At 41.9% G+C, this 27,484-nt stretch overlaps 1 protein-coding gene across 1 annotated transcript; it reads right to left on the bottom strand.

The window, feature by feature from the left end:
- Positions 1-201: 201 nt before the first annotated feature.
- Positions 202-27,484, bottom strand: slc37a2 (solute carrier family 37 member 2). The gene is made up of 18 exons (XM_056284881.1): positions 26,907-27,484; positions 25,610-25,691; positions 25,040-25,130; positions 24,833-24,911; positions 24,592-24,727; positions 22,861-22,937; positions 21,045-21,211; positions 18,879-18,916; positions 18,506-18,658; positions 14,279-14,369; positions 14,016-14,078; positions 11,831-11,916; positions 7,971-8,019; positions 6,303-6,376; positions 3,608-3,686; positions 2,615-2,712; positions 1,565-1,629; positions 202-499 (listed from the first exon to the last, which is right to left on the bottom strand). The coding sequence occupies exons 1-18, from the start codon at positions 26,963-26,965 to the stop codon at positions 490-492; spliced, it is 1,497 nt and encodes a 498-aa protein (XP_056140856.1). The 5' UTR covers positions 26,966-27,484; the 3' UTR covers positions 202-489.

Genomic DNA, 27,484 nt, shown 5'->3' with positions numbered 1-27,484 from the left:
TTATTTTGATGAACACCCATTATATCGATTCTAGCTAAACACCACTGAGACATTTGAAATGTGGGCATATGATGGGGTCTAACAACACAAAGCAAGACAGTTGACACCGGTAAGTAACATTTGAAATAATGACCTTAAGACATGGTTGGAACTGGTGTAAAAAGATGCAGTAGTCGGGGAGACAGAGGCAAAACTGAGAAAATGCAATTTAATGATAGCAGAATAATAAGACTTACAAAAGTATGGGTAAATGATTATCTGATAGTAAAAATCTTATTGGTCAGTAAAATCTCATTTCTGTTCAAAATAAAGAATAGAGATGTTATGTTTCACCTTGTTCTATTATATAAATAAAATGCTGTTCCCCGGTGTAGCTTCTGGAATCTCCTGGTGATGGCAGGGTTTCCAAGAAGTCTGTATTTTCACCTTATATGATCTTAGGCGAATGTTGAAAAAGAAACTTCCCTCTTCAGTGTGTGGGTTTTAGATTCATTTGACCCTGTAATACGGAATCAAAGTTAGTTCCAAAATGGGATCAACATTTAACTGTTGCAATAGTTCATCTCTCTCTAAGTGTCAATAGTAAGCAAGCAAGTTTATTTATACAGCACATTTCATACACAGGGCAATTCAGTGTGCTTTACACAAATAAAAGTGCGTACTCTCCAAGGGAATTTTTACCTGCTTACTACCAACAAAACAAGAACCCTGACCCCAGAGAATTCTCCGTTTCTTTCAGTCTCATTTCTTCATCCCCAACCTTAATGAGGAACTTAATCTTACACCTGAAACTGGTATCCTCGCACCATTGCCCAATTAAGTGCTAAAGGCGTTAGTAGCCATATGGAATAATCAACCCTACTGTTGAGCGAATCTTGAGTGGTTTTAAGTACTCAAATCTCCTTGTCTCACAAGTCCCCCGAGGATTTTGTATTCATGTTTTTCTACTTAATACGTGACTTGACCTAACAGTAAAGTTTGATAGAGCTGATAATTGTCAGTTATGAAGCTGTACATTTTTTGGACACTTCAATCAGTTACTGATTACACAATGACCCGAGAAGATGTTTTACTGCTATTCTTAAAATGAGCCTTGTAATGTTTCAGATTGGGAGGGGACTATTCTAAACGTTGCTAACATGAGGTTTAGAGATGGTAATGAGGCACAACTGTCCCTCATTTCATGTTTACACATGTGCCAACACATTGTTTTTAATGAAAATACATTGAATTAGCACATATTCTTATGTGAATGTGTTGAAGAATTAAATCCGAGTTACAGAGGATGGCAAAGTGTGGTACTGTGTGGAATAACTCCAATGGTGTGAGAAATTTGTCCACATGAGAGCCATGTGCAAATGACGCTATGGAAATCTATTTTTGGGAGACAGACATATGAACTGCATACCAATTAATGCATTAATTCATGCATATCAATTTAAATCAAGAACAGGTCAATTGAAAAGTAAAGGAACCAAGCTACAACTTTGTTTATCTATTTAGCTGACATGTTGCCAAAACCAAAATGACCATACTGTTGGCTATGTTGTGCCATGTTACTCACCCTCTTAATCTTGGCGTGTGTCCACAGCAGCCTTGCACTTCCTTATAAACCAACCTGGACAAAAACTGAAAACACACACTCATGTCAGCTGCTTGCAATAAAGATACACGGTCCTTGGTTAAAGGAAGTAAAATTGAACAAAAACATGTTATTGGTGAAATGACAAACACCCTCTTCAACCTTATTACGGTTAATTTCCATAAAATTCAGGCCTCAGTTCTCGGCTTACAGTTTGTTAGGTTTTAGGTTTGATAGGCAGAATACTGACATTGTCAGACCACTGTATTGTGTGTCTGAATGAGAGGTTGCCTCTCTCACTGAGTGCCTACATAGAGAGGACCTACATCTTGTCACAAAATAATTTTAGAGACATTAAACTAGATAAAATTACACATTTTAGGAAAATATTCTCCTATATATAAATACTTTGATAAAACTAGATATTAAAGTACTAAAACATTTAAACATAGCCGATGCCTTTGGCCTTAGCCTTTTGGAATTAGCAAACTAAGAGGCAAAACGGGCAAGAGGCAAGCGACCAGGTGTCTGAACACATGTATAGTTAATGTGCGGAAATGCATGGTAATGTTAGGGTAATGTATGGGCAATGTATGGGTAATGTATGGTAATGCAAAGGCTAATGTGGGTAATGTATGATTATGTATAGGTAATGTATGATTATGTATAGGTAATGTATGGGTAATGTATGATTATGTATAGGTAATGTATGTGTAATGTATGATGATGTATGATAATGTATGGGTAATATATGATAATGTATGTGTAATATATGGTAGCGTATGGGTAATATATGGCAATGTATGGGTAATGAGGTAGCCAGAAGCAGAACTTTCCCATATGGCTTTTCAATGACAATTTTCAGGGAGCAAGTAGTTTTTGAAAACACAACTCCAGGATTTAACAATATTTCACTTGTGCATTCTGAATGGAGTATAGAGGACCAAGAAAAGTAAGGGAAAAAAAGTATCTTAGATGTATTTTTACAACTCTACGATACCATTGTAAGAAAGAATGGATTTAAAAACTTACAAAGCAGGCAAAGACATCGGCAGAAATCAGCATATAGAAGACATTGTTCCAGCCTGTGGGAGAGATCAGGCCTGCCAACAGAGGACCAAGGGCAGCTCCTAGAAGACAAAGATCACAACTGTGTATTAGGTTCCACCTGGAAGACTCAGATGATTCTGAGCTGAAATCATGATGACTCAGAACATGACACCAAAATGAAATGTAGTCCTGAAAAAAGCTTTTTGAGTGAAAAACTCAAATATATGGCTTTGTTTCTATAAAAGACATCAGTACTAGATGAAATGCCATGTATGCAAATGTGATAATATCCACATTTCCTGCAACAAATCTATAAACACTCCAACCTTGCTGGCTGAACTTTGCCAGATTAACTTTGTCAGAGTATCTCAATATATCTGGTGCTACATCACTACATCACCAGCTGGGGTGGAGCGGATAGAGCAGCATTGATGACAGTCTAAAACATGAAGGAGTGAGTACATTTAGTACAGTTATCTTTGCCAGTGCTGAATTTATGTCCGGTATTGACAGATCTCATTATGTAGAAGACATACCAGCATGTCTACCGTGAAAGAAAAAAAATGCTTTAAGGTCTAATTACAGCAAAAATGCAGAGGATTTCCAGTAAATTGGTTCACCAGTAAAGTCGGTGTAATACACTAGTCAGAGAGCTCATGTCTTTTGGTTCCTACAATTTAAACGAATATATGATCTCTGAACATGTTACCATGGAAAAAATAATTGGACAACTGGATTCAAGGACAAATATTTTTGGGCATGGTCTGAAGCTCATTTACACAACAAAACTGAGGTACTCATTCATGTATACAGCTGTCCTACACTGAGCTAGAAATATACTGAGCTATATCTATATCTATAATTATATCAGTATCAATACCATGCTCCATATAATGCTGTATCCAGATCAACCACTTGTGAAACGGGCTGCAAAAATATCAAGATGATAAATCCATACAAACACTTCATACATACCAATTGAGCCGGTGCCGTCTATAATTGCTGTGACTGTAGACAAAGCTCTGGAGTTCCCTCTCAGACTCTCGTGTGTTCCCTGTTGTTACACATACATTATACAGTATTACACCCATCACACTGTTCAATATAACTCACCACGCTGTTCAATATAGCTCACCACGCTGTTCAAAATAACTCACCACGCTGTTCAATATAACTCACCACACTGTTTAATATAACTCATCACACTGTTCAATATAACTCAACACGCTGTTCAATATAACTCATCACACTGTTCAATATAATGCATCACACTGTTCAATATAACTCAACACGCTGTTCAATATAACGCAACACACTGTTCAACATAACTCATCACACTGTTCAATATAACTCAACACACTGTTCAATATAACTCACCACGCTGTTCAATATAATTCATCACACTGTTCAATATAACTCAACACGCTGTTCAATATAACTCACCACGCTGTTCAATATAACTCACCACGCTGTTCAATATAACTCATCACACTGTTCAATATAACTCACTACACTGTTCAATATAACTCATCACACTGTTCAATATAACTTACCACACTGTTCAATATAACTCATCACACTGTTCAATATAACTCAACACGCTGTTCAATATGACTCATCACAATGTTCAATATAACTCATTACACTGTTCAATATAACTCATCACACTGTTCAATATAACTCATCACACTGTTCAATATAACTCATCACACTGTTCAATATAACTCATCACACTGTTCAATATAACTCACCACACTGTTCAATATAACTCAACACACTGTTCAATATAACTCACCATGCTGTTCAATATAAATCATCACACTGTTCAATATAACTCATCACACTGTTCAATATAAATCATCACACTGTTCAATGTAACTCATCACACTGTTCAATATAACTCACCACACTGTTCAATATAACTCAACACACTGTTCAATATAACTCATCACACTGTTCAATATAACTCACCACACTGTTCAATATAACTCACCACACTGTTCAATATAACTCACTACACTGTTCAATATAACTCATCACACTGTTCAATATAACTCACTACACTTTTCAATATAACTCAACACACTGTTCAATATAACTCACCATGCTGTTCAATATAACTCATCACACTGTTCAATATAACTCATCACACTGTTCAATATAAATCATCACACTGTTCAATATAAATCACCACACTGTTCAATATAACTCAACACACTGTTCAATATAACTCACCACACTGTTCAATATAACTCACTACACTGTTCAATATAACTCATCACACTCTTCAATATAACTCATCACACTGTTCACTATAACTCACCACACTGTTGAATATAACTCAACACACTGTTCAATATAAATCATCACACTGTTCAATATAACTCACCACACTGTTCAATATAACTCACCACACTGTTCAATATAACTCACTACACTGTTCAATATAACTCATCACACTCTTCAATATAACTCACCACACTGTTCAATATAACTCACCACACTGTTCAGCGTCCAACATGAAGGAGAGTAAAACTGTGGTGACACGACCATCTTCTTTAAGAGAATTACTAGTAAAATGTATGTGATAAGTGACAGTAGAACTGTTATGGAAAGTGGAAATGGGGGAAGTAAGGCACAGTCAGTGTGCAATGAATATATATATATATTAGGGCTGAGACTTAAGCGCGTTAATTCGATAATTAATTATAGGAAAAATAACGGCGTTAAAAAAAATTAACGCACGGAACGCTTCTCAGTGCACTCGTTTCTGGCATACGGATTATACCGATGCACCGAGTGACGTCAGTCAAGCGGAAGGCGGAGTAGGTCAGGCTAACGAGTTAGTACGCTAACGACAGATGTGATGGACGACACCGCGTTGCTTAGCTCTGTGGATGGGAAATTTACGATTAAAAACCGGTCGGATGGAAGCCCAGATAAGAGCACTGTCGTGTGCAGACTCTGCAACAGAGAGTTTGCATTCCACCGCAGTTATTCAAGCCTCCGGTACCACCTACATGCGAAACACGTTGCAGCTAGTACGAACACCGGAGCTAACGCTAATGCTAACGCTAGTGCTCCTAGTACAACCAAGCAGAGTCGCCAACCGACTCTCCACCAGGTGACGGGGTTCAAAGCCAAGATGAGTAAGTCCACGTCTGATAAATTAACAAACTCACTGGCGAGATGGATTGCTGTGGACTGTAGACCCCTTTCAGTGGTAGAAGATCAGGGTTTACAAAACAAACTTGTTTTGAACAAAATAAACAGGATTTTGTTGTTTAAACTTATGTATGTGTCTATTCATTGATTTAGTCATCTAGCAAGACCTGTTTGAATTGAAAAATGTTGCTTCTGGTGTCAAATATCGATATGCGATTAAATGCGATTAATTACGATTAATTAATTACAAAGCCCATAATTAATTCGATTAATTTTTTTAATCAAGTCCCACCACTAATATATATATATGTATACACATATACATATACACACTGTGCATGTGGACTATATGTGTGTGTGTGTGTGTGTGTGTGTGTGTGTGTGTGTATATATATATATATATATATATGTATATATATATATACTGTGCATGTGATTATACGGAAGGAAGGCCAGAAGGAGGGGAGGATGTCATGAGAAAGGCATGTGGTGTTACAGTACTCACCAGGTCAGCAGATACTGCAGTAGTGATGAGGGCATATGGCCCATTAACAAGGGCTCCACACACTAACAGCATGCCTGCAGGATATGAGGAGAACAAACACACGTTCACATAACAAACACACTTTCACTTAACAGTACCAAGAAAAGAAAGAAAGAAAGACACATTATTTTGTCATTGTACAGGTTACAATGAATGTGTTCTCTGCATTTATCCAATCTTGTTGTATAGGAGCAGTGGGCAGCTGCAGCACCCGGGGACCAACTCCAGTTCTTCTTTCCATTGCCCTGCTCAGGAACACAGGCAGGAGTATTAACCCTAACATGCATGTCTTTTTGATGGTGGGAGGACACCCAGGCATACACGGGGAGAACATGCAAACTCCACGCAGAAAGGACCTGGGATGGCCTGGGGTTTGAACCCAGGACCTTCTTGCTGTGAGGAACAGTGTAACCACTGGGCCACCATGCCGACAACAACAACAGACTACAACCACTTTTGTCATCTAAAGAGAAAGCATTGAGTTATAGCAATGTTAAATTAATATCTATTCAATTAAAATCTATGTTCTGAATAAATCTGTTTTATAAAGCCATTTCTGAAATGAGTGGAAAGATGGTTAACTCTCTATTTTAATAGACATGTATCTTGATGAGCTTTTAACAAATCTTTAGGATTTCTTTCAATAGTGTCTTGTGTTAAGTTGAGGTTTTAGTTGTTTCAGCAGCCACCCTGGCCTGAACATGTACTGAACATTTACTGAACGCATACTGAACATCTACTGAACACACACTGAACATTTACTGAACACATACTGAACTTATACTGAACATGTACTGATCATCTCCTGACTATCTACTGAACATGCACTGAACATTTACTGAACACATACTGAACTTATACTGAACATGTACTGATCATCTCCTGAATATCTACTGAACATGTACTGAACATGCACTGAATATCTGCTGAACACCTACTGAACATGTACTGAATATCTACTGAACATGCACTGAACATCTACTGAATATCTACTGAACATGTTCTGATCATCTCCTGAATATCTACTGAACGTGCACTGAACATGTACTGAACAGCTACTGATCATCTCCTGAATATCTACTGAACATGCACTGAACATCTACTGAACATGTACTGAACATGTACTGATCATCTCCTGAATATCTACTGAACATGTACTGAACATGTACTGTGTGTCTTTATTTAAGCAGACACTCTCCCTGTTTTCTTATCAATAAGGGGGAAACAGCTTCATTACATATATAAACATTTTACATGACAACTACCATGGACTCATTATCAGATGCTTCCCTTTTGCTGCACACGCTGTCAGTAAGACACACCTGACATGAACAAACCAAACATATAAATATAAGTAGCATGAGGATCAAACTGTGTCCTTGATAGAGCCAAACATGTGACATAAGTATTCTACATTTTAAACCATCACTGATGTACTAACTCAGTCAACACTGACTCAGTCACCCATTCAAAAATGTCTTTTAAATAAATTCAATACCAAGGTCTCAATAATTAATCGATAATGGTCTTTTCAATAGAATCACCGGTGGATTTTTTTAGATGCCACTCAAAAGAGCAAATTTAAGAAAACAAAAGGCTGAAACTTGCAACCAAAATCGGAGAACTTACCAATTGTAGTTCCAAGGTTCCTTTGTCCAATAGAATTGTAAAGGAACAGCTAGAATGTAAAGAACGCATTCAGTATATATACACACACACACACACACACACACACACACACACACATATATATATATATATATATATATACACTACCGTTCAAAAGTTTGGGATCACATTGAAATGTCCATATTTTTGAAGGAAAAGCACTGTACTTTTCAATGAAGATAACTTTAAACTAGTCTTAACTTTAAAGAAATACACTCTATACATTGCTAATGTGGTAAATGACTATTCTAGCTGCAAATGTCTGGTTTTTGGTGCAATATCTACATAGGTGTATAGAGGCCCATTTCAAGCAACTATCACTCCAGTGTTCTAATGGTACAATGTGTTTGCTCATTGGCTCAGAAGGCTAATTGATGATTAGAAAACCCTTGTGCAATCATGTTCACACATCTGAAAACAGTTTAGCTCGTTACAGAAGCTACAAAACTGACCTTCCTTTGAGCAGATTCAGTTTCTGGAGCATCACATTTGTGGGGTCAATTAAACGCTCAAAATGGCCAGAAAAAGAGAACTTTCATCTGAAACTCGACAGTCTATTCTTGTTCTTAGAAATGAAGGCTATTCCATGCGAGAAATTGAAGATTTCCTACACCGGTGTGTACTACTCCCTTCAGAGGACAGCACAAACAGGCTCTAACCAGAGTAGAAAAAGAAGTGGGAGGCCGCGTTGCACAACTGAGCAAGAAGATAAGTACATTAGAGTCTCTAGTTTGAGAAACAGACGCCTCACAGGTCCCCAACTGGCATCTTCATTAAATAGTACCCGCAAAACACCAGTGTCAACATCTACAGTGAAGAGGCGGCTGCGGGATTCTGGGCTTCAGGGCAGAGTGGCAAAGAAAAAGCCATATCTGAGACTGACCAATAAAAGAAAAAGATTAAGATGGGCAAAAGAACACAGACATTGGACAGAGGAAGACTGGAAAAAAGTGTTGTGGACGGATGAATCCAAGTTTGAGGTGTTTGGATCACAAAGAAGAACGTTTGTGAGACGCAGAACAAATGAAAAGATGCTGGAAGAATGCCTGACGCCATCTGTTAAGCATGGTGGAGGTAATGTGATGGTCATGGGTTGCTTTGGTGCTGGTAAGGTGGGAGATTTGTACAGGGTAAAAGGGATTCTGAATAGGGAAGGCTATCACTCCATTTTGCAACGCCATGCCATACCCAGTGGACAGCGCTTGATTGGAGCCAATTTCATCCTACAACAGGACAATGACCCTAAACACACCTCCAAATTGTGCAAGAACTATTTAGAGCAGAAGCAGGCAGCTGGTATTCTATCGGTAATGGAGTGGCCAGCGCAGTCACCAGATCTGAACCCCATTGAGCTGTTGTGGGAGCAGCTTGACCGTATGGTACGCAAGAAGTGCCCATCCAACCAATCCAACTTGTGGGAGCTGCTTCTGGAAGCGTGGGTTGCAATTTCTCCAGATTACCTCAACAAATTAACAGCTAGAATGCCAAAGGTCTGCAATGCTGTAATTGCTGCAAATGGAGGATTCTTTGACGAAAGCAAAATTTGATGTAAAAAAAATCTTATTTCAAATACAAATCATTATTTCTAACCTTGTCAATGTCTTGACTCTATTTTCTATTCATTTCACAACATATGGTGGTGAATAAGTGTGACTTTTCATGGAAAACACAAAATTTTTTGGGTGATCCCAAACTTTTGAACGGTAGTGTATATATATTGGTGTAAAAATGAAATCAGTGTTTTTATATGAAGCTGTGCAACAGATAAATAAATATAAATGTAGCCCAGCGATATGATTTAGAGGTGTCAGTAGTCTCCTGGGATAGTCCATAGTGATAATCATAACCATAATCATACATAATGGAGAAAGGTAGATGGAAATGTTTTTGTGGAACTAGGAAATAAGTGGCACAGATATCACACTGTGGTGTTGAAGCTGAGTCTCAACAGGACTTTAGCTGGAACCACAGTGAAAATGAGACTCTAGCGGCACAGTGCTGTGAGTGAACTGTATCAGTAGCACTATTAACCTGTGAAGAGCATGTTTGTTTTTGTTTGTGTTAAGTTAAAAGAATGTTAAGGAGGGAAATTGCCAAGCTGTTGATAGCAGGTGTGCATGTGGTGGAATACGATAACACTGAAACTGATGATTTTCTTCCTGTCTAGTCTGTCTAGCCTGTCTAGTCTGTCTAGTCTCATCTGTCTAGTCTGTCTACTCTATCTACTCTGTCTAGTCTGTCTAACTACTCTGTCTAGTCTGTCTATCTACTCTGTCTAGTCTGTCTAGTCTATCTACTCTGTCTAGTCTGTCTAACTACTCTGTCTAGTCTGTCTACTCTATCTAGTCTATCTACTCTGTCTAGTCTGTCTAGTCTAGTCTGTCTAGCCTGTTTAGTCTGTCTAGTCTAGTCTTTCTACTCTGTGAAGTCTGTCTAGTCTGTCAACTTTGGTCTAGTCTGTCTACTCTGTCTAGACTATCTACTCTGACTACTCTGTCTAGTCTGTCTACTCTGTCTAGTCTAGTCTGTCTACTCTGTGTAGTCTGCCTAGTCAGTTTAGCCTGTCTAGTCTATCTACTCTGTCTCATCTATCTGCTCTGTCTAGTATATCTACTCTGTCTAGCCTGTCTACGCTATCTACTCTGTCTAGTCTATCTACTCTGTCTAGTCTGTCTACTCTGTCCATCCTGTCTAGTCTGTCTAGTCTATCTACTCTGTCTAGCCTGTCTAGTCTGTCTAGTCTAGTCTGTCTACTCTGTGTAGTCTGTCTAGTCTGTCTACTTCTGTCTAGTCTGTCTACTCTGTCTAGTCTAGTCTGTCTAGTCTGTCTACTCTATGTAGTCTGTCTAGTCTGTCTAGTCTATCTATCTATCTACTCTGTCTAGTCATGCAGGACCATGACTTTAATGTACATTGCCAGACAACATGTTCACCAGTCGAATAGTCATCATCATCCTATGGTCATACACCACGATGCCACTACACTACATGTGGAAACGGTCATGTATATCTGAACACAATAACATTATAGTGACATCTTTATCAGGGAAAGTCAACACCGCAGTGTGAGATATTTACTAAATCTTCTGATCAATTAGCACATGTACAGCTAATTCAGCTTCTCTCAGCTGGTTGAAACTGGGCAGGTGAAAGGTCAGCGGAAAGTGGAAGGTCAGCAGAAGCAGCAGATGGGAAATTGTATGAACAATACAAACCTCACAAAACACTGTGTTATTGTTTTGTGAGGTTTGTATTGTTTGTTGTATTCCTGGTTGATGTATTCCTGTTTCACATGTGAAACAGGAAACTGCAATTAGCAGTTAGTTCAGTGTACGTTCAAGAAGAGGGCATACTGTGTGAAACAGTTGTAATGAAATATTAAATTAAATCTTAAATATATTTAATTACATTAAAATAATTAAATGCTGTACATCAGTGTATGCCGTGTATGCTGGCAGTGTCAGCAATCCAAACAGTCAACAAGTGAAGGACCTTATTTTCACTGTTACTACAAACAGGAATCAGATCAACACACTACCTTGTGGGCTGTCAAAACTCTGACCAGACTGTCAGGACACATTAGATCAACTGTTAAACAAGTTAATCTGTGCCTGGGGTTTAGAAAATTCATGTTATTTCAAACCATGTAAACTCTTGAATCAAAATATTGCCTTTAACTCATTATTCTAACTGGGGTATTGGTTTCGGTGTTGATGCACTCATTAATTTAGCACTTTACTAAGCTGGTCATTAATAATATGTGAGAGGTTGATGTTGTGGCTATCTCCATTATGTAGTGACAGTGTTGGAGGTGTTCTTACCATGGGGGCAGCAGCCAGTAACATGAAGCAGCAGGTGGTGGCTCGGCCTCCTGAGTAGTCAGACACCAACCCTGCCACGATGCCTCCTGCAGACGCACAACACAGCAACAAGGTTTCCTTTAACAAGACCAGGAATCAGGAATACACACTTTATTTGTCGTTTCACCTCATGTACTTGTGCACATGAAGTGAAACGAAATGCTGTTTCCCCCAGCCCACAGCAGTGCAACATACAGACAAAAACACATCCAAGAACTACAACAACACACATATTCAAACTACACATATATCCAAACCAAACAAAAAAGTCACTGTCCAAGGGAACAAACGCCAGCCAGGATGACTGTCGGAACCGCCGGTCTGCATGGGCTAGCAATCAGCTTAGCCTGCCCCGCTTCCGACCGCCCTTGGTGTCACCTCCTCGGGTGCAGGCTGTCCCAGGGCCCACAGCGCAGCAGATTGCAAATCCGAAGGCACAGTTTACAAATCCGCTGGCATTAGGGGTGGGAATATTTGGGAATCTCACAATTCAATTCGATTTCGGTTCTTGGGTTCACGATTCAAAATCTATTCTCGATTCATAACAATTCCCGGTTCAATAGATGCATCGATTTGATTCTAGATTGCTGTTCTGAGTTACTTTAATAGGTCTCAAAGAGAGAAATCACACCTAATCAAATGTAAACCTTGAGTGACATTTATTTGCTTATGCTTCCCAGTTTAGTCTTGTTTTCTTCTTTCGGCTTGCTCCCTGTTTTTCAGGGGTCGCCCACAGTGGAATTTATAGTTTCCATTGGTACCATGTGAGGGCACAGCACCTATGGCGGCCGTTGTTAACCCGGGCATCGACCGATCCGGTATGGTCTTGTCAATCCGCATACTGATTTAGCAAAGTTTTATGTCGGATACCCTTCCTTGACACCACCCACTAACCCAATGGACGGGGGTACAGGTAAAACGCTGGATGCCAGCCCAGTATTCATGGACCAAGCCTGTCGCATTGCTTCCCAGTTTAGTTCACTCAATAACATGAAACATAAATGTCAGTTAAGCTGACTGGAATAATTTGAAACATGTTACTGACAGTCTTCTGCAATCTGCAATAATAAAGCAAGGCAGCCCTGATAAATGGTAAAAGTTGTTCATACGATATTAAAAACTTTTGCAAAGATAAAACTGATGGCAGCGTTTTGTGCATAATTTCTCACTTCAAATACATTAACAGATATTGATTGTTAATGTATGATTGAATTTGTTTTCCCTCCTCCATTGCTCGCAGATACTCCACTGTTGCTGCACTTCTTGCTCACACCAATGAGGTTTATCTGGGTGGAAACCGGCCTGGCATGGTGACATAGCCATCTGTACGATTTAGCGAGCTAAACTATTTATAGTTCTCAGGTCAGAAAAAAAAAACTTGAACATGAATCGATTTTTGGAATTGGTGAATCAATTTTGAAATGGTAGAAGATAGAACTGATTTGTTTATGTGGCTCGAACCCAGGACCTTCTTGCTGTGAGGTGACCGCGCTAACCACTGTGCCACCGTGCCGCCCAAAATGTTCCAACTAGGTCAAATTACTCTGTAGACAACCTACGGCACAAATACAAACTGATAAGGACATCTCGGCCAGGTTCATTCTATCAAGCCGCACCAGACAGGCCTGTTGCCTTTTGTCTCAACAAGATAGTTGCAGAGAGGGAACAGACCTCTCTGCAACTATCTTGTCTTAATGTAATTTGTGTAATGTCTGTGAATGGTCTCATTCATCCAGGTCATGGTTATCCAACGGAGTTGAATCAAGTGCCACTGGACTAGCTTGGTCTAGTCAGAAAGGCACGAACTGAGGAAGCCTCTTGGATGAGAGGCGAAACGTCTTCACGGATATATACCAAGTCCAGTTGCACTTGATTCAACTCCTTTGGATAATTTCTGTAATGTTTTGATCTATTCCTTTTCCTTTGTATAGGTGCATGCTGTGAATAAATTAGTGGTCGGACCTGACGGGCGGTTGGGTGTGTGGGTGTTGGGGGGTGAGGGGAGGGTGGTGGTGGGAGGGTGCAATGATCTGGCATTTATGCAATTATAGCTTTGTACATTGTTGCATTATTCAGCTCATTATTCAGCTATTATGTTACAAAACCCATAAAGATAATGGTGGGAAAAGAAAGTGTTGAGCCTTACCCACGATTCCTCCTACATCAAACAGTGTTGACATGTCCCCGGCTTCCTTCGCTTCAAAATGAGCTGTTCATAAAAAGTATTCATTATCAGTTTATATAATTAAATATCAATATCCATCTATTTATCTATGTATAGCCACACACAAACACACACACACACACACACACACACACACACACACACAAGAGAGAGAGAGCGATGGACAGATACACTAATTTGGGTTCCCAAAATAAGTGGAGCAGATAACATGTGTAGATACTCACCAACGTTGGAGATGTAGAGGGGAAGCCAGTACAGAAAGGTGTAGCTGACCAGCTTGGCAAACAGCAAACAGAGGGAGAACTCCACCACGCCCTGCACATGACACACATGTAAGTGTTGTTAAGGGAGCGGTGTCATCAGCGTAGCATGTTGCAGCAGGTGCAGGACAGGTTTCTTGTGATGAGTACAGGTGGTGTCTGTCTGACAGCATCTGAATATAATAAAATACTCAACAGCAGCGGTCATGTACGACTTTTGGAAGAGGAAAGTGAAAACAACGTCTGTCTGAATCAAAATGTCTCTGCAGGCGTCCTCCTGCTTGGGCGTGTTAGTGCTCGGCAGCTGCACATGTCAAGTCTCCAGCAGTCCATTCTGTGACGCCGCACATGGACGAACCAACACTCCCTCATCAACTGTTAGTGAAACCACTAGTTCACGTTTTCTTACAGTGGAAATCGGATAGGATGGTGACATTTTCTCTTACCGAATCGTGGAGCTAGCAGGTTTATGTGCACATTTCACTGTAAAGCAAATTCAACAGTGACTTTTCCACTGGAAAAACATGGAGGGAGTGGGAATGTTGACTAGCTGAAAGGCCACTTAACACAGAAATGTTATTTCAACCGCGTGCACATTTTGCACCCCGAACAGATAAAAATGTTGACCGACAATCTGCCATTAAAATTATTCATCCATCTTCGGTAGAAACAACCACAGGTTTGATTCACCAAACTGGCACACAACACTGAGCTGAGTGGTCATGTCAGCGTAAATAATGAATCAGCTTCCACTGCAGGGAAACATGAACACCCTCACCACCGCCCTGCAGAATCATCATATCCATATGCAGATGCCCTATCATATAGCTGTACCATATAATCACTTCCTGAACAATTTGTGGCTACGACCCTGACTGTAGCTGTAGGGGAAGGAAACAAACAGCAGTCATAGCAGTGCTCACTTACTGAAGAATGTCATTATGCTTAAGAAGTTTAAAATACTTTACAATAATGAGCTGGAAATGACTCCATCCTACAAACTTCTAATCTGCAGAACAAGACCAGCTGTTAAAACTGCCCAAGTCTGGAGTGAGGAAGCCACCTCACAACTGCAGGACTGATTTGGAAGCACAGACTGGGAAGTGCTTGCACAGGGAGCAGACTTGGAGGAATACACTTCAGCCGTCCTGGCCTACATTCACTTCTGTACTGAGACAGTACTAACCACCAAAAACCATCAAGGTATTTCTGAACCAGAAGCCATGGCTGGACAGGAATGCGTGGTCTCTGCTCAGGGCTCGAGATGCTGCCTTTGGGACAGGTGACATGCTGGCCTACAAAAATGCCTGGAGGAACTTGAAAAGGGGCATTAGAGAGGCTAACCGCAGGTACAAGCAGCACATTGAGGGGCACTTCACACCCAACAACAACCCTGTCGTATGTGCAGAGGTATTAAAAACATAACAGATTACAAATGCAGCACCCCACACATCACCTGTGACAGCGCACTCTCCGACACACTTAACCAGTTCTTTGCACACTTTGAAACACAGAACAGCGGGGTGAGGGCCCAACCGACCCCGCCCAAGGAGGAGCATGCGCTCGTCCTACAGCACCATCAGGTGAAATCCACTCTGAGCAGAATCAATATCTCCAAAGCGGCAGGACAAGACAGTGTTGGGCCGCACACTGAAGAAGTGCGTTGACAAACTAACAGGGGGTTCACCGACATCTTCAACCTCTCCTTACTACAGGCTGTAGTGACCACCTGCCTTAAATCCACCACGACTGTACCTATACCCAAGAAGACAGCAACCAACTCCCTCAATGGCTATCGCCCAGTTGCCCTGACCCCAATTATTATGAAGTGCTTTGAGAGGATTATACTCTCTCACATCAAGGACATCATCCCCACAGATCTGGACAGCCACCAATTTGCCTACCGGGGGAACAGATCTATGGAGGACGCAGTCTTAATTACACTTCATACAGCCCTGTCCCACCTGGAGCATCCAAGCACATATGTCAGGATGCTTTTAATTGACTTCAGCTCTGCTTTCAATACGATAATCCCCCATAAACTGGTACACAAACTCAGCAACCTAGGATTAACCACCTCACTCTGTTCATGGATCATGGACTTTCTCACTCACAGACCACAAAATGTCAGGATGGGCAACCATACATCTTCAACCCTCATCCTGAACACAGGTGTGCCGCAGGGCTGTGTGCTCAGTCCAGCCCTCTTCACCCACGATTGAACCTCCATTCACTCCTCCAACACTATAGTGAAGTTTGCTGATGACACCACTATAGTGGGACTCATAACCAACAACGAGGAGACACACTACAGAGAGGAGGTCCAACATCTGGCCGGGTGGTGTTCAGACAATAACCTGGTCCTGAACACCAGTAAAACAAAGGAGATCATGCGGACTTTAGGAGATCCAGGAAGACACCCCCCCGCACATAAATGGTGAAGAGGTGCATATTGTGGATAACATCAAATTCTTGGGAATCCACATAACCAAAGAACTCACATGGTCACTCAACACCTCCCACCTGGGGAAGAAAGCACAACAGAGGCGTTTCTTCCTCAGGAAACTTAAACAAGCCGGTCTCCCCTCTCAGCTGCTGGCCAACTTTTACAGAAGCACAATAGAAAGCCTCCTCTGTCAACGTGTCACAGTGTGGTACGCCAGCTGCACAGCAGACAACAGGAAGGACTTGGCCCGGGTGGTAAAGACAGCACAGAGGATTGTGGGAGCTGTGCTCCCGGACCTGGATGCTGTGTATGCTGGCCGCCTACAGAGCAAAGCCAGCAACATCAGCAAAGACACAACACGCCCAGGTCACTGCCTGTGTGTTCCCTTGCCATCGGGGAAAAAATACCGCACCATCAAAACCCGGACTAACAGGCTGAGAAACAGCTTTTTCCCCGGAGCTGTAGCCTCCACCACCCCCACCCCCACCCCCACCCCGCCCCCACACACACACACACACACACATCTGCCTATAGCTGCTGAGGGCTAAGTGGCAGGGCCGGTTCTAGGCATAGGCAAACTAGGCAGCTGCCTAGGGTCTAATTGCCACAGGGGGGCCCAGACAGACGGATAAAAACATCAACTTTAGGTCTACATTAAAAATATCTTATATAAAATATTTTAAAGTAATTTCGGATTAAAAAAAAATCAATCTACAACGTTATTGTAGTTTTTAAGCGGTGCAGCCTCCTCTACGTGTGACATGAAAAAAAAAAGTGGCCAAAAAAAAAAGCTCTGTCTAGTGTAACCTATCCATTTAATCCAGCCCTGCTAACTACTACTAAAGGAACAACTACGTGCAATACATAGTTGTTCCTGCAATAGAAACAACTATGTGCAATAATCTCATGCACTATTTTGAGTTTTAAACGCTGCTGCTATCTTTTATTGTCTCATTATCATTTTTGCTAGCTCACTTATTTTACTACCTCACTTGTTATACTAAATGTTGTTTGTTCTTGTTTTTATCTTGTGTTTTTTAATCATCTACCTTGTCTAGTGTTGCTGGTCTGAGAGTCACCAAACGAAATTTCATTGTGTGCACACAATAACAATAAAGTATCTTATCTTATCTTATCTTATCTTATCTTATCTTATGTCTGCTGAACGCAGGTTCATGTTACCCGGCGCTGCTAGCGATGAAGAGAAACAGTCAAGTTACAGGTACAGGAGGTCTCGCGGGTGACGGGGATGAATGTGTGCATGCTGCCGTGGAGGCACGAGGCCCGCAGCAGCTTAATGAGGGACTGGACTGAGCAGTTAGGTCTAATTTTAGGTAGTCATACTGCAGAACTCATACATACGGCAAAACTCACATCCCTGCTGTAGTCTACACTTTAAGCAAGAAATGTCATTTAAACTTTAAACCGTAAAGCTATATATTCCTGAATATATTCCTACATTAGATGATGTAGGTATATATTAAACATTAAGATTGTTTTCAATACTTTTTTATGATGTTTAACTATTTATTGTGTTTCATTTATTGCCATAGAACTGAATGGCAGAATGTAAAGCTTGCCAGTAACGTCCACTAGCCCACATGTTTCCTCCAGAAAATGGACTTTACAGTTCTGTCGTTATCATGCACATTTATCTGTTAAACAAATCACACTGAGATTGTATTTAGGGTTAATCAGGGATACATTTGCACAGTCTTAATAGAACTGAAAGTTTATCCACTCACAGGTATACAAAGTGCTCCAACAAAACTGATGGCCTCCGTGGGCTCCTCGGACTCCTCTGCAGGTAGACTGGGGACAGCTGCAGGACTGCCGAGGACTCCTGCACTGCTGCAGGAGTTCTGCAAGAGAGGTTCCCTCTCAGGGTTCTGACTCCCCTGATCACAATAACCAATAACACACACACACACACACACACACACACACACACACACACACACACACACACACACACACACACACACACACACACACACACACACACACACACACACGTCATATAAATCATATGTGTGCAGACATAGAACCATGTGCACAAAGTGTGAGTGGTGGTCTGTTGTTGTTGTTATTATTGTTGTTGTTGTAATGTTAACTCACATGGTGCTGAGGTGAGGTACATTTTACGTCCTCGGGTTCTGTAGAGGGGAACAAGGTAAAGGTAAGGCTTACATATGTACAAGTCAGAACTAGCAGGACTGACCTGGAGCAGAAAGTGGACCGACAGGAACAAAAGTGGACATCAACAGCTCAAGCAACAACAGGCAGTGATTGAATGTGCTCATTCTTGCACACTAAAGCTGAACTGTCATGGTCTGTTTTGATTATACAGCTTGTGTAGCCAGTACTAGCCACACATCCAAGTCCTGTGTGTAGGGCAGGGTGTGAGTACTGGTCAGTCCAGACTCTCCTCAATATACAAACCCTAATTCCAATGAAGTTGGGACGTTGTGTAAAACGTGAATAAAAACAGAATACAATGATTTGCAAATCCTTTTCGACCTGTATTCAAGTGACACTACAAAGACAAGATATTTAATGTTCAAACGGATAAACTTTACTGTCTTTTGCAAATATTCACTCATTTTGAATTTGATGCCTGCAACAGGTTCCAAAGAAGCTGGGACAGGGGCAACAAAAGACTGGGAAAGTTGAGGAATGCTCAAAAAACACCTGTCTGGAACATTCCACAGGTGAACTGGAAACAGGTGAGTGTCATGATTGGGTATAAAAGGAGCATCCCTGAAAGGCTCAGTCGTTCACAAGCAAGGATGGGGCGAGGTTCACCACTTTGTGAACAACTGCGTGAGCAAATAGTCCAACAGTTTAAGAACAACGTTTCTCAACGTACAACTGCAAGGAATTTAGGGATTTCATCATCTACACTCCATAATATCATCACAAGATCCAGAGAATCCGGAGAAATCTCTGCACGTAAGCGGCAAGGCCGAAAACCAACATTGAATGCCCGTGACCTTCGACCCCTCAGGCAGCACTGCATTAAAAACCGACATCATAGTGTAAAGGATATTACCACCTGGGCTCAGGAGCACTTGGGAAAACCATGGTCAGTTAACACAGTTGGTCGCTACATCTACAAGTGCAAGTTAAAACTCTACCATGCAAAGCCAAAGCCAGATATCAACACCACCCAGAAACGCCGCCGGCTTCTCTGGCCCGAGCTCATCTGAGATGGACTGACCCAAAGTGGAAAAGTGTGCTGTGGTCTGACGAGTCCACATTTCACATTGTTTTTGGAAATCATGGACGTCGTGTCCTCCGGGCTAAAGAGGAAAAGGACCATCCAGATTGTTATCAGAGCAAAGTCCAAAAGCCAGCATCTGTGATGGTATGGGGGGGTGTTAGTGCCCATGGCATCATGGGTAACTTGCACATCTGTGAAGGCACCATTAATGCTGAAAGGTACATACAGGTTTTGGAGCAACATATGCTGCCATCCAAGCGACGTCTTTTTCAGGGACGTCCCTGCTTATTTCAGCAAGACAATGCCAAGCCACATTCTGCACGTGTTACAACAGCAGGGCTTCGTAGTAAAAGAGTGCAGGTACTGGACTGGCCTGCCTGCAGTCCAGACCTGCCTGCAGTCCAGACCTGTCTCCCATTGAAAATGTGTGGCGCATTATGAAGCGCAGAATACGACAACCTGGAGACCCCGGACTGTTGAGCAACTGAAGTCGCACATCAGCAAGAATGGGAAAGAATTCCACCTACAAAGCTTCAACAAGTAGTGTCCTCAGTTCCCAAACGCTAAATGAGGGTTGTTAAAAGGAAAGGTGATGTAACACAGTGGTGAACATGACCCTGTCCCAGCTTCTTTGGAACGCGTTGCAGGCATCAAATTCAAAATGAGGGAATATTTGCAAAAAAACAATAAAGTTTATCAGTTTGAACATTAAATATCTTGTCTATGTAGTGTATTCACTTGAATATAGGTGGAAAAGGATTTGCAAATCATTGTGTTGTTTTTATTTACGTTTTACACAACGCCCCAACTTCATTGGAATAGGGGTTTGTATTTTATATATATATTTGTCTGAGTCAGTGCAAGAAGAACATCTTTGTGCCACACTCCAGAGAACATTCTGACTTAACACCAAATTCCCACCGCAACCTGAAGGCCACCATCATCATATAGTACCAGCATCTTATAAATATTCATGCTGAGGTGGAAGAGCTTACTTTAAAGATTGTGCCAGTGTGAAGATGTGCATTCATTGAATCGAGCCACAATAAAAAGAAACTGACTTTCAACGAGGAAGAAGAAGCACAGGATCCCAGTGGAGGTGATGATGAGCCCCGGGACGATGAAAGACATTCCCCAGGACGTGGAGACAAAGACCCCCGCTATGAGGGAGCCCAAAATGTTCCCCACTGAGGTGTGGGAGTTCCAGATGCCCATGATGAACCCACGCCTGTGATGGACACACAACAGCAAATTAGAATAACAACAATCCATCAAATTACAGAGCTACATATTTTTATCATCACAACATAGATTCACTGGTTTTGTTCCACAGCCGGGACGCAAACCCGGGTCTCCCGCACCACGGGCGACTGCATTAACCCGTCGACTGAAGGGTCCGCCCCATTAGCCAAGGGCTAGCGAGTCTACTTAACCTATATTGTTACATACTCCAATGGATGTAATAGTTTACTCAATAAAAGCCTGCTTACTGTTTAAATGCTAAGCTAAGATAGCAAGAAGTGGAAAGAAAGGAAGCCACTTCATTTTGTCCTTGTATTGTTACAATGAATGTGTTCTCTGCATGTTACCCATCCTATTGTATAGGAGCAGTGGGCAGCTGCAGCCAGCGCCCGGGGACTAACTCCAGTTCTTCTTTACATTGTCTTGCTCAGGGCCACAGGCAGGAGTTTTAACCCTAACATGCAGGTCGTTTTGATGGTGAGAGGAAACCGGAGCACCCGGAGGAAACCCACGCAGACACGGGGGGAACATGCAAACTCCACACAGAAAGGACCTGGGATGGCCTGGGGGTCGAACCCAGGACCTCCTTGCTGTGAAGCAACAGTGCTAACCACTGGGCCACTGTGCTGTCTTAACATGAAGTAACCTCATATCAGTGTTTGCTAGGAGCATTTCTCAAAATATGAGGCTTGAAAAACAGTTTAAAATCACAGCCAGTTAGGACATGAATCACATGACGTGTGTTTCTAAGCACAGCGTTTATGTAAAACTACTATATGTAAAAAGAGGAACAAGGGGCTTTGCAGTTATAATGCTTCCTGCATAACTGTATGTTAACACAGACACACAAAAGTGTGATTTGTGTTGTACTAGTTTTCCATTTCTATCTTGAACAACCTCAGCTAAATGGGTCAAAATGCACTTGGTTGCTGCAGCTTTTAACTTTGACCAATTAATCCAAGCGTATGTTTGCACTTGTGCATTTCTGAGTTTGTCAGACAGAGATAGAGAGAACCTTGATGTTTTCTTTGAACAAGGCTTTACATTCCCAAATGTTGCATTTTTGCACAACTGTTTAACCAGTTATCCAGTCAGTAAGTCTCAACTTAACACAAGGTGTCATCAAGTCTACTGTCAGCAGGTTCTTCATACATGTTTTACCTGCACAACCAAGACTTGTCACATGTCTACACTGTACCCCTACATATTAGAGTAGTAAAACCTACATATAAGAGTAGTAAAACCTACAAATGAGTAGCAAAACCTACATATAAGAGTAGTGAAACCTAAAAATGAGTAGCAAAACCTACATATTAGAGTAGTAAAACCTACATATAATAGTAAAATCTACATATAAGAGTAGTAAAACCTACATATAAGAGTAGTAAAACCTACATATAAGAGTAGTAAAACCTACATATAATAGTAAAATCTACATATAAGAGTAGTGAAACCTACAAATGAGTAGTAAAACCTACATATAAGAGTAGTAAAACCTAATCAATCATAGATTCGTGTATTCACTTTTGCATGCAGCAGGTGGCCATGTTTTGTGTACGTCAGCTGAAAAAATAAGTAACTGATACTGCTTAGTCACGAATAATAAGCCTCATGCAAGGGCGCTGCATCACTCACTTCCCCTTTCCAAACCAGTTTCCCACACAGGCCACCACTGCAGGCCAGCCGGTGGTCTGAGCCAGTCCATTCATGGCCTGTGGAACAAAAGGAGAAGACAGAGAGGAGAGTTGTGTGAGAAGAAAGAAGTTATCATCTTAATTAGAAGCCAGTAGAACCAGGAGTATAATTCCATGGAACTAACACCAAGCACTGAGGACCGTATCAGGGTGGGATGGTGGTGACAAGAGGGTACGAGTTCTGCTGTAATTATCACACCCAGCCATGAGTGAGCTGTGGAACAACAAGAGCATTCCTGCAGCCATGTGATGTGACTGCTGTCAGCTGATACACACCCGCGGGGCCTCACTACACCTCCGTGTTTTCCCTCAGCGGCATTTACCAACCTGCATCTTCAGCAGTCCTACGTACAGCCTGTAATTGAAGCTGTGACTGTGGTGTTACAGAACCATGTGACCTTGGTTCTCTCAGGAACCTTTTTTCTCAATCTGTTGCTTTTTGAATAATGCAGCCAGTCAAGTTTTCTTTTGGAGAACACGTCACCCTGAGCTGAACGCTACCTGTTAGCATCCATCCTTCAGCTCTATCTTCTGTCCGCTGGGCTGCAGAATGCTCAGCAGTCCCTCTATTAGATTAGGAAATGTTGGAATCAAAAGAGAATCAAGACCGAGTCGGTAAGAAGACACGGGATCGCCACGAGTACCCTATTCATGCCCAATTCCTTCTTATTGGGATGAGACTAAAACTGAATCTTCTCCATCACATAGTATGATACACTAAATGAACTCAGCTGCAGTCCTCTTTACTGGCGTATTTCAGCATATAAACAATGACCTTTTGCCACCACATTAGTCAAGTTCACTCATTGTCAGCATTCAAAACACTGCAGTGTATTATTTCAACATGCACTGTAAAAGTTTATAATTACTTTATTCATTGCACACAATTTGAGAACGTGCTGCATGAATGGCCATTGTCTGCACTAACCTGCTGCAAAATGATCTACTTTAGGGTCTCAAATAATATAATATAATATAACACAATATAATATAATCTATAATATAACAATATAATATAATATAACACAATATAATATAATCTATAATATAACAATATAATATAATCTATAATATAACAATATAATGTAATATAATATAACATAGCATGATGTGATATAACATAATATAGTATAATATAACATAACATAATACAATTTAATAACTGGCGGCCTGTCCAGGGTGTCTCATCCCCTGCCGCCCATTGACTGCTGGGCTAGGCTCCAGCATCCCCGCGACCCTGAGAGCAGGATAAGCGGTTCGGATAATGGATGGATGGATAATACAATATGATATGATATGATATGATATGATATGATATGATATGATATGATATATAATATAATATAATATAATATAATATAATATAATATAATATAATATAATATATTCCGAACTGCTTAACCTGCTCTCAGGGTCGCGGGGATGCTGGAGCCTAGCCCAGAATACAATACAATACAATACCATACCATATCATATCATATCATATCATATCATATCATATCATATCATATCATATCATATCATATCATATCATATAGGGAAAGGGAACTCATCATGTGAAGTTCAGTATCTATAATTTCAAGTCTGTTCAAATCTGTCAAAAGGAGTGCAAGCTGAGGGTTATACAGTGTATACAGACTGAGGCGTGGCCTGTTGGTAGAAGTGTGTTTACCTGAACGAAGACATAGTACCATATTGAGTGGATGTTCCAGTAATAACCTAGTCCAAATAGAGACGTGAACAGACCGCTCAGGATCATACCAACGCTCAGGTAGTACCGCAGTGGCAGACGCTCACCGAATATCCCACTGGAAGTGCACACATAGGTACGTAAATGCATAAAGTTTAAAATCAAAAGTCATTTATACAAATGCACATAAAATGCTCATTCAAAAATACACAAACTCACACACCTGAAGAACATGCCAATCGCATAAGCCACCAGGAAGGAGTTATCCAAGGCCCCAAACAGTGTCTTGTAGTTGTCCTGGTCTACAGCCAGGGGGGATATGTCACATTTCAGTTACAATCTGATAGCTTTTCAATAGCTAAGTTCGGATGCAGAAACGTTACATGCATGTCTTCCCTTTGAAAAGAACCAGAGCAAGTACAGGACTCACCGAAAGGCGCCCAGTCACACCACGTGTCATTGTCAGTCACGTTAAGTTGTACCGGTCGAATGACTGTCGAACAATTTCGGTGCAGCTGACTCTGAAAACAGAGAACATACCACATACGAATGCATGAGTTGATCTTCCACTCCAACAAACCCAAACAAAGCCCTACCTGCAATAGATGTACTGCAGGCTCCTGATAACTTACTGCAGAAACTACTGTTTATTTCCCAAAGCATCAAATGCAGCTCTGTCCGTGGCGTGACCTATATATAACCTTCTTATTACTGCAGTGTCAGACAGGAGCCCGGCCACATCTGTCTGTCTGTGGGGATGTAAACGCGGGACAGGACCTCCTCTGTCTGACTACGCTGGTGCTTTGGCTGATCACTTCAACTGGAAGCTGAAATGCCCACTGGAGATTTTATTCAAGATGCAACATTTTCACTCCCGTGTCTTTTACTTGTGTTGATTTGTTTTTACCACACTAGCCAGCCAGGAGGGGAGTCCTGGTGACGCTCCTGGCCGCCTCACAACATCATCTGATCTGATGCCAGTCAGCCGAGGGGGTCTTACCTTCACGATGCTGATGGGCTTTCGCGAAAGATGGTAGGCAGTGTAGAAGAGGAAGGTGAGCAAAAGGGTGAAGCTTCTATACCTGTAGATGAGATTTAAATAAACATTTTCAGGCCCATATTAATATTGTAACGTGCATGGATAAGAAGACACGCTGGCCGCTGGCTCGCGGGTCTGACCCTTTAGTCTAGCGGTTAGCGATGCCTCCTGCGGTGCGGGCGACACGGGTTCGCGTCCCGGCCGCGGCAGTTCCTGTGGTTGCGTCGTCCCCCGAATTCGCTACAATATCCATTTGACGTGTGCTCAGTGGCCAGAGGTGTCTGTTGTAACAGAGTGTGTACAAGAGTGTAATGCCCTGGTGCTTCTGTTGTTGTACGCCGAAATTCGACGACACGTGGGAGGATGGATTATAAGATCCAAACTGTCTTCGTGTTTAAATTATTAGCAGCAAAACAGCGACCATAGCGGTACCGAGCCCCTGTGTTCCAGGGTTCTGGTCCCTCTAAACCGCAAACCCACAATATCCCCGTCCACGCTGTCGCGTCACGAGAGAACTCGTTCACATTTCCATCGACAAAGCGGCTCATTAACAGCGGCTCATTAACAGCGCCTCATTAACAGCGGCTCATTACAGCTGCGGGGGCGGGGCTTGGAAACGGCGCCGCTACCTGCGCGCTTAAGCAACATGCGAGCGAGGCTGTGATTTGCTGATACGCCGCCGTGGTTTAATTATTAATTCACAATTCCAGCTTTTGTTTCCTGCTTTCTGTAGACCCGAAGTTCGTGACACGGGTCCGAACCGACGGAGTGTAATGTAGCCTCTGCTCGCGGTGGGACAGGAAAGTACTGACACTTAAAAGTATCATTTCACTACAGCAACTTCTAACGTACTATATAGTATGTCCACCGCGGACTCACCGGCGCTCAGACGCAGCCGGTTCCCCGGGTTTAAACACGGAGAGCTCCGGCTCCGGCTCCGGCTCCGGCTCTGGCGTGGCGTGGTCCGCCTCGACAGGACGTTTGGGGAACAGTGGGACATACCTCGGCTTATCTATCAGCCTAATCGAACTTCATCGAGTGTTTCTTTAGCGATACGCCGCAGCAGGTCGATCATTACGGGCGGGGTGATAGAGGAGACCGGGAGCGGGGTGATAGGAGACCGGGAGGAGGAGCGGTCTGCTCTCCATACCGCACATGTAGCCTCACTTTGACTGCTCTTCTGCCAAACCCCTGCTTATAACCCTGCTTATAACCCTGCTTATAACAGTGTGCAAATCGTCAATGAATGTCAACTTACCAACTGTCTCGAGAGAAAGACGTGATAACTTGTATGCCAGGGGCCAAAGACGACCTCATCTTGAACGGGAAGAGCGCGGAAACTTGATAAGGAATCTCAGAAACCTGGCCTCGGTGGATCAAACCGCTCCAAAAGCATGTTTAACGTGATTACCGCGTATTAACACAAATACTCCCCGAAACAGACGTCAAACTTTGAAATGTCAAAACTGTAGAGTTAACTTGTAGGTTAACACATGGCCTGCTGTTCTCACAGTCATTCATTAAAAAAATAAAATCTATATGCTTTACAGAATAACACTAAAAAGTGTACAACATCAAAAAAAGAGCGGCCGCCGTACGTATTGTCCTACAACTTCCTGGTTGGGAAGTGGTGCGTGAACAGGGAATTCCTGAAGATATCCATGCTCTCTCCAGTCTAGACTGCTGACACCGAGAGCCGGTCCTTAAGAGGCTGTTCCGGATCCTATGAATATCCCACCCGCGTCTCGGTCGCCACATGATTATTAGCGCTCGTGTGTAAATTTGGATCCATTCTGATTTGAAGGTGGCGACCCAGACCGGTGTCCCTCGGGTCTA

Source organism: Lampris incognitus, chromosome 8 (assembly GCF_029633865.1).
Source record: "Lampris incognitus isolate fLamInc1 chromosome 8, fLamInc1.hap2, whole genome shotgun sequence".
Classification (NCBI taxonomy): domain Eukaryota; kingdom Metazoa; phylum Chordata; class Actinopteri; order Lampriformes; family Lampridae; genus Lampris; species Lampris incognitus.
The sequence above is the reverse complement of the archived record's forward strand: the minus strand, read 5'-3'. Positions and strand labels throughout refer to the sequence as shown.

What these genes read in the sequence shown, in the direction of transcription:
- slc37a2 (XM_056284881.1), bottom strand. Translation starts at nt 26,965, where the DNA reads ATGAGGTCGTCTTTGGCCCCTGGCATACAAGTTATCACGTCTTTCTCT. An exon ending in TGATGTAGGAGGAATCGTGG is followed by an intron (nt 11,917 to 14,015) that starts GTAAGGCTCAAC and finishes GTGCGTCTGCAG; the next exon opens with GAGGCATCGTGGCAGGGTTG. An exon ending in CTGCAGTATCTGCTGACCTG is followed by an intron (nt 3,687 to 6,302) that starts GTGAGTACTGTA and finishes GTGTAACAACAG; the next exon opens with GGAACACACGAGAGTCTGAG.